The sequence below is a fragment of the Octodon degus genome, unplaced genomic scaffold (assembly GCF_000260255.1).
Source record: "Octodon degus isolate 3935 unplaced genomic scaffold, OctDeg1.0 scaffold00307, whole genome shotgun sequence".
Taxonomy (NCBI): domain Eukaryota; kingdom Metazoa; phylum Chordata; class Mammalia; order Rodentia; family Octodontidae; genus Octodon; species Octodon degus.
In genome coordinates, this window is record NW_004524883.1 from 694,622 (window position 1) to 706,123 (window position 11,502).

The following is an 11,502-nucleotide window of genomic DNA, read 5'->3' on the forward strand; positions in this document are numbered from 1 at the left end:
GAGATGGCTCAGTGGTCTAAAGCACCTACTTAGAACAAGCTTAGCAAAGCACAGGGACCACGGTTCAATCCCCCAGCACCACACGCCAGCCAGCCTCACTCCCTGGTGGGCTGAGCTGGCCACACACACACACACACACACACACACAAATAAAATAAAATAAAAAATTAAAAAAATATATATTTTCACTGAGCCAGGTGTGGTGGCGCATTCCTGTAATCCTGGTACTCAGGAGGCTGCAGCAGGATTGCCATGAGTTTGAGGCCAGCCTGTACTCCATAGCAAGGCCCTGTCTCAAAACTAAACAAAAAGCAACCCTCATTATATCAAACTCTTAAAAATTGTGTTTATTCCCAGGCATGGTGGCTTGCTGGAAGGCTGAAGTAGGAGGATCCCAAAGTTGTGCCCACCTGGGAAATTTAGTGACTTAGCTAGACACTGTCTCAAAATAAGACAGGTCCAGTTGGGATGTAGGTCAGTGTGAAGTCTCTGAGTTCACTCCCCAGTATTAGGGGGGAAAAAAAAAAAGATTGAGGGGAATGGGCCCAGATAGCAAAAACAACTTTGCCAAAGTAATCTGCAACAGGAAACCACTGCATGATCTGGGTTAGGGAGTGATAAGATGAAAAAAGAGTTTAAGGAAGATGTGTACAGTATGGTCATATCTGAATGCCATATGTTGGTTTAGACTATACAGTTTAGAGAAGGTATGGCACTTGGTTGGCAGTATCACAGAGAAATAAAGACATAAATGAAACCAAAGACAAGAATGAGAGTAGGGGAAGAAAAAGGAAAAAGGGGGGGGGGGGGAGAGAGAGAGAGAGAGAGAGAGAGAGAGAGAGAGAGAGAGAGTAAGTAATAGGAACAGAAGGAAAAGTGAAGCAGACATTGGTCTCATATTAAAAATGAGGTCCTGGCCAGGGAGACAGCTCAGTAGCATAAGCACCTGCCTCGCAAGTGCAAGGTCCCAAATTCAATCCCCAGTCCCACACACACAAAAAATAAATAAATACTAAAAATGACATTCAGGAGGACTGATGGGGTTAACTTGTGGTGGGCATTGGGAAGATCACTTATGGCAGGACTACAGAGATGAAGTGACAAAACTTAGATCAGGAAGCAGTTAACTGTAAAAGATTACAGACATACGCAAGAAGTAGCTATATCCAGATGTGGCAGTACACAGCTGTAATTCCCCATTTTATTTTATTTATTTTATTTTTTATTTTATTCCTATCTTGTGGAGGCCAAGATAGGAAGATCACAAATTTAGAGCCAACATGGAGAACAGCAAGATTTGGTCTCAAAATAAAAAAAAATAAATAGAAAGAGCTGAGGATATCGCTCAGTGCACTCTGGGTTCAATGCCCAGTGATACTAAAAAGGAAAGGAGTAAGCAAGTCACTACAGAGAGAAAAATTGATATATAAATAAAACATAAAGGAACCCTAATAAAAGCTGTCATTTATATTGTAATTAAAAGCTAACTGCTTTCATATGTATTTTAATCTATTAAAAAATGTAGAGCCAGGAGTGGTGGCATATAGTTCTAATCCCAGAATTTGGAAACTTGGCACAAGAATAATTGCAAGTTTAAGCCTAGCCTAGGCTACAAAAGTAAATTCAAGGCCAGCCTGAACTGCACAATGAAACCTTTGCAAAAAACAAAAACAAACCAAAAAAAAAAAAAGAAAGAAAGAAAGAAAGAAAAACAAAAACAAAAAAAAAGCAAAGGCAGGGGGAAAAAAAGAAATGCAGGGGAAAAAAAAGTAAAGAAATACAGGACAGAGATCTCTCAGATGTAAGGTTGGCAATTATAAGCCATGAGTAAATAAAATTAGATTCAAAGAAAAGAGACAAAATCTAGAAAGAACCCTGCTATTCAAAGCACAGGTATTTCTTTGACCAAGAGCACCAGTAGCTCTTGGAGCTTTTCAATGTCTCATCCAACCAACAAAATCAGAAGTAATAGTTCAAGTTTGAGAATACTGTAATATTTCAAAGTTTGAGAAGTCCATCTGGAACACTTTTATTTTTAGAGATAGGATCTTGCTGTTTAGTTGAGGTTGGTGTTGAATTTACTATGTAGCCTAGGCTAGCCTCAAACTCACAGAAATCCTGCTTCAGCCTCCTGAATGTTGAAATTATAGGCATGCACCTAGTTTGGAACACTTTTAAATTGTGGGTTTCAACCCATCAGTAAATAATGAACCTACTTAAAATAGAAAATATCAATATCAAGAGTGTGTCACACATAGTAAGTTGTTTTGTCTGAAAAGGGCCTGGCTAAACCTTCTTAGTGTGTTCAAATAATTAAAATCTTTGCTGGGGGTTGTGGCACAAGCTTATTAACCCAGCACTGTGGGAGAATGAGCCATGAGCACACTCTGGGAAGGTGAGGCAGGTGGATCACAAGTTCAAGTCCTTGCATGGGCAACTTGGCATGACTATGTCTCAAAACAAATAAGGCAAAAGGATGCCTCTCAGTGTCAAGGCCCTGGGTTCAACTTCTAATAGTAAGAATAAATAACTACAGCAAAGGCTGCATATGGGGCTAGAGAGATAGTTCAATAGAATAAGCACCTGCCTGGCAAGCACAAGGTCCTGAGTTCAATCCCCAGTACCACACATACACACACACATGGTGGTGCATGCCTGTAATCCCAGAGGGAGATGCTGTCTCCAAAAACAAAAGCAAAGACAGAAAATACCAAAGCAAAAGCATAGTAATAGCTCTTCTTTGAAGAAGACAGAAAAATGTATTGAGCATTTGTTAGTTTCTCAAATTTTGACAATGAACCAGATTAAGAAATACATAAGGACTAGTAACATGTAACACAAAATGAAAACAAGTTTCACAAAACAATCCCCGTACCTAGCCATACACTCTACTTTCTGTATTTTTAAAATGGTGCTTAGAATCCAAAAATTCTTTTACAGATCACCACTCAAAATTTACAAAATAATGACCTTCTTCATGCTTTTGGGCCTCAAACCTTTCTAAGGGCTATCTTGGAAGTTCTGCAGAAAAGAAACTTAAGAATTGTGATAATAGGGGGCTGGTGAGATGGCTCAGTGGTCTAAAGCACCTACTTAGAACAAGCTTAGCAAAGCACAGGGACCCAGGTTCAATCCCCCAGCACCACATGCCAGCCAGCCCCGCCCCCTGGTGGGCTGAGCTGGCCACACAGACACAAATAAATAAATAAAATTTAAAAAAAAAAATTGTGATTATAGAGCCAGGCATGGTGGTTCACTCCCGTAATCCCAGTACTCTGGAGGCTGAAGCAGGAGGATCACTGCGAGTTCAAGACCACCTTGAACTACATAGTGAGGCCTTGTCTCAAAAAACAACAAATAAACCAACCCACTCCCTCCAAGAAACCCAAATGCTATTATATATAGAAAATAGCCGACGAAATGTTATAAAAAAAAATAGTGTTCAGCTGCATCAGTTACCAGCCCTCCCCCAACCCCCATATTTCAAAAAAGCAGGCAGGACTTTGGTAACTAACTAGCTTCAGTCAAGGAAGTGAGGCTGGTCCTCAATGCCTCTCAGAAAGGAAGGTGCTTACTTCGGCTCGAGAAGGCTGGTTGTGATAACATACCTTGCCAACTCCACCAGCAACGTCCTAGCCTGGCCCCTGGGACAGCCCAGTTTCTCTGGCTAATATTTTAGCGCTGCGCTCGAAGCAGCCTTTGTTAGGGGTGGAGAGAAGCAGGTAACCTGCAAAGGAAGCATGGAGGGCAGAGACCGGGAAGATCGGGAAGCCAAGCTACTGCTAGGCCTTCTCTGTGGCTGCGGAGGTTAAAAGAGCCTGGACAAAGGCGGTTTCCCTGTGGGTCCTAACAGCCCTAGCGAGAAAGCAGGGCCCGCAGAGACCCCGGGCTCTTCAAGCGGGGCCATTTCACGGCTCTCAAATCTCTCGGGGGTCCCCTTAGTTCCCACTGCGCCCCGCGCGGCATCCCGAAGCTGTCAGCGCCCTCCAGGTTCAGGAGAAGCGCGTTTCGCGGTCCCCACATCCCCCAAGAGGCGCAGAGGCCAGTCAGATACCACTGAGTTTGGGGTAGCTTGGAACATTCTCCTACCTTCACTTTAATTAGCATCTTCTTCTCTGGTTGAGGTGGTGTGCGGATAAATTGGTGCGTTTCCCGCTGCGGGCAAAGCTTCGGCTTCCCAGCACGCCTAAGAAAGTCACTTCTGCTTCCGGGTCACGCGGTGGCTCCACCTCCCCCTGCTTTCAACGCGGTTTACGACTCAAGATCGAGCTCTCGTTACGTTTCAGCGCTGTGGCAAGCAAAAAGAAAGCAGCCACCTTAGTTATAGCAGTGATGAAGCCCCCACGATTATCTGAGTCTCCGCCGAGCCAGGATGGCAAGAAGCTGGGACTGAGGGGAACGCTTCTCCCGTCACACCAGGAAGCAGCTCCATCCGTTGCACCCTGGGAGTTGTAGTTTACTTCCGCCCCGACGCAACAGCAGCTCCGGTGTGTGAACTCTGTTACCCAGAAGACCGAGCAGGTTCGCCCCCACCTAGAATCCCTCGGTTAGCCTTCCTGCAGGCATTTAGCGGAACCTGTTGGGGTGGCTCGCAATACTTAGCAGGGTTGCACGAGGATAGTTGCTAAATTACGAGACCTTTTGGTCAACTGCCATTTTGGCTAAAGCAATTGTGAGTACCCCCATGCCGGAAGCTGATTATTTTTATTTTTTTTTTATTTTAGGACAGGGTGTACAGGGTCTGACTGCGTAGATCGGACTCGTAGTTATCCTCCTGTTTATAGCCTCCCAAAATGTGGGGATTACAGGCACGCGCCACCACTCAATAGCAGTCTCAGTGCGCCCCGGGGCCGGGCCACACAGCAGGCCGGGGGATCGAACTCCCGACCCCTGCGTCTGCCTAAGCAGGCGCTTTAATCCGCTGAGCTATTTGGCCAGCCGTCTTTCCACTTTCTTTTCTTTTTTTCCTTTTTCTACTGACCTATCTCCCCGACCCCTCTTTCCACTTTCTAAGTTAGGTCTTACTCCAAATTGGTCTTTGCAGGGGGTGGGAGGAGGAAGTGTACTTGGGTACACTCAGCCCCATTGCAGTTCTAACAGTTAATAGTTGGGATAGAAGTATCAAGGGTCAGTTGCAGCCATAGGACGGTCCTGGCCACAGGCTTAAGGAAGGACACCTTGACCTACAACCTGGACCTCCACAACTAAGCGGAGAGAAGGGCCCCTGCCCTCAGTCCAACAGGGCATTGAAGCCGAAGGGGATATTGGTTCAAGTCCCTTTTTCTGATTTCCACCGTTCTCGCGTCCGCGTTTGTGGCTCCCTTTAGTTGCCAGCCATGCCTCATATTGACAACGATGTGAAACTGGATTTCAAGGATGTTCTGTTGAGGCCCAAACGCAGCACCCTCAAGTCTAGAAGCGAGGTGAGCCAGTTTACATAATTTCTTTGACCCTATGCACCATATGGGCCAGGCAGGGTCAAGAAAGTTGCCTGCTTCCCGTGGTAATGTGATACTTATTTTCCGGATGAATGACCAGCCTATTTTCTGTTCACATCTGTAGGTGGATCTCACAAGATCCTTTTCATTTCGGAATTCAAAGCAGATGTACAGTGGCATCCCCATCATTGCTGCCAATATGGATACTGTGGGCACCTTTGAGATGGCCAAGGTTCTCTGCAAGGTGAGACTTCCTCATACCTGTTACCTGCTAGTGTCTGTGTCCAGTTAGCCTAACTACCTGCGGAGGTGTTTGTGTCCCTACTCCCACTTCCAGTCACCTCTCTTGAGCAATGAGAAGTGAAAATGGTGTATTTAGTATTTTTAGTAGAGGCGTATTTGATCAGATCGAAAGTCTGAACTTTGAGATTCAAAATAAAATTTTGCCCCATTTTTCTTTTTTGGCAGAACCAGGGATTGAACACTGGCTCTTGTGCTTGCCAGGCAAGCACTTATTCCACTGAGCCATCACTCCAGCCCCATTGTTTAAACAGAACTTTCTCTTTATACCTGATCACCCTTTTCCACTACACAGATCACCCCCTCCCATCATGCCTGTCCTTTCAATCACAAAACTGTTTGCAACATTAAACATTCACTGTTTTCGTCCAGAAAAGTTTGAATATTAAATTTTCATAATTTAGAATATTGTAAAGAAAAATTAATTTTTTTGAGATTTTTTTTTTCTTTTTTGAGACAAGGTCTTGCTGTGTGGCCCAGGCTGGCATCAAACTCACAGCAATCCACCTGCCTCAGCCTCCCAAGTTCTGGAATTACAATTGTGTGACACCCCACCCAGCTGAGAAAGAGTTAATCTTAATACCTACTTCTCCTTTTTAAAAAAATCTTAAGTCCTGGGTTCCTGGGAGTTGCTCTGATGTGCCCCAAATGAATGTTTTATTCTTTTTTTTTTTTTTTTTAATTTTTATTTATTTATGTGTGTGTGGCCAGCTCAGTCCAACAGGGGGTGGGGCTGGCTGGCATGTGTTGCTGGGGGATTGAACCTCAGTCCCTGTGCTTTGCTAAGCTTGTTCTAAGTAGGTGCTTTAGACCACTGAGCCATCTCACCAGCCCCATGAATGTTTTTTTCTTACATACAGGTTGTTCGTATTGAAAATGGAAGACACTACACCAGTCAGTATTATTACCTGCCTCTGTGCTTGTAGCTCAGAAGGTAGATAGTTCCCTGGGCATTCTGAGAACTTGTGCACACTGCTGGTTAATTTATGTAGTCCTAGTTGATGGATTCTGTTGCTGGCTGTTGCTGTTAGCCTTATACACTTCATCTCCTTGTGTCCAGTAGTGTTTTCTGTGTCTTTGCGGAATGTCCAGTGTGATTTCTGAGTTTGACAGTTATGCAGTTTTATTCATGTTGCCACTCACTGTTAAGGAACTCAGATGTCCATTGCCTGCCTGCCTGCCCTGACTAACAGACTGGGGAACAGTAAATATGACTGTAGAGTTAACAGACTTGCTATAATAAATGACCCTTGTTAGAGACTGTCTTAATTCTTTGAGATTGGCTATCAGTATTGCTAAAGAAACCAGATTTTAGAGCCATATCTCACAATAATAAAAAGGCTGGATGCAAGCAAACCTCTTTCTAGGCTTGGCATATATGGGATGTGCTCATCATGACACATTATGCCAGAGTACTCAGACCTGTTGATTGGCTGGAACAGTGACGGCAAAACTTTGAGCTTTCAATGGTAAAAAACAGCTGGCTGTGGCATGCGTTCCAGAGGTTGGCACCACTGGCCTAGAACAACTTCTTGTACCAGCATGTTCATGGTATAGCTTTACTGAGAGAGAATTTAGTTTTAGCTTTAGCTAGTGGGGTTTTTTGTTTTTGTTGTTGAGACAAGGTCCGCTATGTAGTCCAGGCTGGCCTCAAATTCACAGCCAGCCTCCTGCTTCTGCCTTCTGAGTTCTGGGACTACAGGTGTACACCACACACCTGGAACCAGCTTTAGCTAGTGTTGATAACCTCTGAGGAAGTATAGCATTTCCTGGAGCCACTCATACATAACTTTCTTGCGTTTTTGTTTTTTTTTTTTTTCAGTTGTTGTCATCTATTCGCGTGTTTCCTCTTTAAAAGCTCAAACACCAACATTCAAGTCCTTTTTTTTTTTTTTTTTTCAGAACTGGGGATTGAACTCATGCCCTTGTGCTTGCCAGGGAGGCACTTATTCCACTGAGCCATCTCCCCAGCCCTCAAATCCTTTTTAATGCTTTTCTCAAAGTATTGGGATATTCCTTGCCATCTGCTGAATTAGAGAATGGGAACCTGATGAGTCATTATATCTTTAGTTTGGTTGAGTAAAATAGATGAATGATACATGTTTTTCATGTTTATGTCCAAAAGAAGAAAATGTGTCCTCTAGTAGAAAAGGAGAAAGGATGAGATGGCACTTTATCAGCTCCATTAACCTTAAGACCTTACCTTTTGACTTACTGAATTACTGGTAGAAAGTAGACCAGAAGATACCAAAATTGGATTCATTTTCATACTAGGTTACCTTAGGAGAGGCCAAGCAAGCGAGGATATCTGGTCTCCCTCTGGTTTCTTCATACTTCCTGTGTCCGATACTTGTTCCATTATATCAACAGCTTCACCTTGTCACTTTCTAGATCAAAAGCATTGTATGTGCTAGCACATCAAATGCAGTATAGATAACTCAGTAAACTGATAAGAATATTTGACAAATACTAGCTTATATGTTAAAGTCCTACTGAGATTTTTAGGGAGAATTACTGAATTAAATCCTAGCTTAACCATGAACTTTTAAAAATGGCATTTCAAATTCCAGTATTTTCTCTCAGAATATTAAAAAACTCTGTTCTAAGAAGGGGGACAATTGGGGCCGGGGAGATGGCTCAGTAGAAAGTGCTTGTCTGGCAAGCACAAGGGCCTGAGTTCAATTACAGGTTCTGCCAAAAATTAAAAAAAAAAAAAAAAAAGGAGACAATTGTTTCTTAGCCTTTTGGCTAAGATCAAGTGAAAGAGACAGTAATCATTTTCTCCTTTTTGTTGGTTCTTTCTTTTCCCCAGTTCTCCCTCTTCACTGCTGTCCATAAACACTACAGCCTTGATCAATGGCAAGAGTTCGCTAGCCAGAATCCTGACTGTCTTGAGGTAACACTGGGCCTACCCTGCTCCCTTCCCTAAAAGGAATCCTTTTTTGGCTTCTTGGGGACCAACCCTTGTGCTTACCCCTTGTAGGCTGCTTCACCAGATCATCTCTGATACAATGCCACAAGCTGGTCTAATGCTTGATACCAAAAGCCCTGTTTTCCTCACAGTATCTCGCTGCCAGCTCAGGCACAGGCTCTTCTGACTTTGAGCAGCTGGAACAGATCCTGGAAACTATTCCTGAGGTGAAATATATATGCCTGGATGTAGCAAATGGTTACTCTGAACACTTTGTTGAATTTGTAAAGAATGTCCGGAAGCGCTTCCCCCAACACACTATCATGGTATGTGTGTTTTGTTTTGTTTTGTTTTTTCTGGCTGGGCCAGCTCAGCCTGCCCTGGGGACAGGGCTGGTGTGGCATATGGTGCTGGGGATTGAACCTCAGTTCCTGAGTGCTTGCCTAAGTAGGCGCTTTAGACTGCTGAGCTATCTGGCTGGCCCCATGTTTCTAAGTTTAAAATATAAACTGATTAGTGCAATATCTCTGACCCTTCATTCTTAAGTCTTTGTAAATCTAGTGTCCCTAACCTCACCAAACCACAATGAAACTGTACATACACATCTACTCAATGAAATGGATATGTATTACAATCATGTAAAAGGTGTAACATTAAACAGTCTTAGAAGTTAGGGGAATAATGATGAGGCCTCATCACTGACGTCGGAGGTGTCTTTGTATTGTCCTTCAAAAGCAAATACAATCTGTGCATGGTGGTACATGCTATAATCTCAGCAGTTTGGATAGCTGAGGCAGGAAGACTTCAAGGTCAAGTCCTACCTTGGCATTTTAGCAAGACCCTGTCTCAAAATACAGAAGGGGCTGGGGACAAAGCTCAGTGGCTGAGGACCCATGGTTTTGATTCCCAGTACTACAGAAAAGTAAAAAATGCAAGTACAGCCAGGCATATGGGTATGTAGCCTACACTGCTATTTCTGCCTCCTTTCCCTAAAGCCTAAGCGGTTCTACAATACAATAGGACAGGATATGTCTGATTTACCTGATGGTGAAAAGGAAGTAAGTTTACTTGTAACTCAGACCTGAGTTTGGTCTAGCTTTGCCTCACTACTGATCATACCACTTTACTGCGTGAAGCATCGTAATGCATCTTGGATCCTGGTTTTACCGTAGTGTAAATACTGGTCATGCTTCTTTCAAAACACCCTGCTTCCCACCATTCTTCTTACTGCACTGTGGAGACTGAGAGGAAAGGGTTAGGAAATACAGCCCTTTGACTAAAAGCTCTTAGAGGGCTCAATGGAGGACACAGTGGTACATTCTCTTTGTTTTTTTTTTTTTTTTAATTTTTTTTTTTTTTATTTATTTGAGAGAGAGAGAGAGAGAGAGAGAGTGGTGTGTGTGTGTGTGGCCAGCTCAGCCCACCAGGGGGCGGGCTGGCTGGCATGTGGCGCTGGGGGATCGAACCGCGGTCCCTGATGCTTTGCCAAGCTTGTTCTAAGTAGGTGCTTTAGACCACTGAGCCATCTCTCCAGCCCCTTCTCTTTGTATTAACATTGGAAAGTCAGTGTCCAGCCATGCTGTCTATGAAAACATCCAAGTTCCTCTCCATTTCTATTTTGATTGCTGTGTCTCAGGCTGGGAATGTGGTAACAGGAGAGATGGTGGAAGAGCTGATTCTTTCTGGAGCTGACATCATCAAGGTGGGAATTGGGCCAGGTAAGCTGGTTCTCTGTAGGCACTAGTGAACTCTTTGGTGGCCAATATCTGTGAAGCACTTCACTCTCACCTTTGTCTTGTCCTATGCCAGGCTCTGTGTGTACAACCCGGAAGAAAACTGGAGTGGGATACCCACAGCTCAGTGCCGTGATGGAGTGTGCTGATGCTGCTCATGGCCTCAAAGGCCACATCATTTCAGTAAGACTTAAGGGTTGGACTGGATATGAGGTTGACTTTTCTGCAGTGTAGCGGCTCTGGTAGAAATAGATCAGGATTCCTGCGTTTCCATCAGCTTTAAGGTGGGTCATTAGGATGTTGCCAAGGAGGCTTGGAAAATCCATTGCTGTCCCCATAAAGTTTCTCTTACTTTGCAGGATGGAGGCTGTAGCTGTCCTGGTGATGTGGCCAAAGCTTTTGGTAAGAAAACTGGGAAGACACAGAAAGATCCTGTAGAAGAGGATGATTCACCTCTGAGGGCCTAGGCTAGGATGGGTTCAGGAAGCTATACAGACTTCTGTAATACGAACTGATTACACTGACACTTTCCTATGGTTATTACCCCAGTGCAAACCAACAGCAGAAATCTGACTCATTTGGATTCTCCAAATGAGGCCATATGTGCCAGTACCATCTCCACTGGCCACTAAACTTGAGTGTTCACTAAAGTATTGCATAATTTGTAGATTCCTGGGCCTCACTCAAGCCCACTAAAATCAGCCTCTGAAGAATGGGACTAGAAGTCTGCGTTCTTCAGATTCCCAAATGATCCTTACACTAATGTGGGAGACCTCTAGTCTAAGGAGAGTGGAAGTCTTTTTCTTTTGGTACCAGGAATTGAATTCAGGACCTCATGCTTGCCAGACAGGTGCTGTGCCATTGAGCTATATCCCTGGCCTTAGACTTGAAGTCTTAATCACCTGGAAGCAGTAAAAAAATGACCAGCAGATTGCAAGAAGAATAGAAGTCAGACAGGGACTTCCCAGAGGTTCTTTTAAAAATGTTGCAGAACAAGTCTGCATCTTGTACAGCAAATAACCACTAAGAATATATGCAGTGTATTATTTGTTGAAACTGTACTTTCGATTTGATTTGAAACTGTCTCATTGCTATATGTTTATCAATAAAACTTTGAAAA

At 43.7% G+C, this 11,502-nt stretch overlaps 2 protein-coding genes and 1 pseudogene across 2 annotated transcripts in view; 1 reads left to right on the forward strand and 2 right to left on the reverse strand.

Annotated features, from left to right (window-relative positions):
* The window catches only part of Nedd8 (neural precursor cell expressed, developmentally down-regulated 8), an 11,228-nt gene extending 6,856 nt beyond the window's left edge, over positions 1-4,372 (reverse strand). The window contains exon 1 of the mRNA XM_004647464.2: positions 4,090-4,372. Coding sequence (XP_004647521.1) covers positions 4,090-4,107 — 18 coding nt within the window. The 5' untranslated portion in view covers positions 4,108-4,372. The remainder of the gene's footprint in view (positions 1-4,089) is intronic.
* Positions 4,373-4,657: 285 nt separating this feature from the next.
* Gmpr2 (guanosine monophosphate reductase 2) overlaps positions 4,658-11,502 on the forward strand; it is an 8,051-nt gene continuing 1,206 nt past the window's right edge. The window contains exons 1-8 of the mRNA XM_004647483.2: positions 4,658-4,672; positions 5,328-5,423; positions 5,563-5,682; positions 8,551-8,634; positions 8,802-8,975; positions 10,286-10,367; positions 10,459-10,565; positions 10,742-10,783. Coding sequence (XP_004647540.1) covers positions 5,337-5,423; positions 5,563-5,682; positions 8,551-8,634; positions 8,802-8,975; positions 10,286-10,367; positions 10,459-10,565; positions 10,742-10,783 — 696 coding nt within the window. The 5' untranslated portion in view covers positions 4,658-4,672; positions 5,328-5,336. The remainder of the gene's footprint in view (positions 4,673-5,327; positions 5,424-5,562; positions 5,683-8,550; positions 8,635-8,801; positions 8,976-10,285; positions 10,368-10,458; positions 10,566-10,741; positions 10,784-11,502) is intronic.
* Positions 10,743-11,502, reverse strand: part of LOC101561909 — a 3,973-nt pseudogene continuing 3,213 nt past the window's right edge.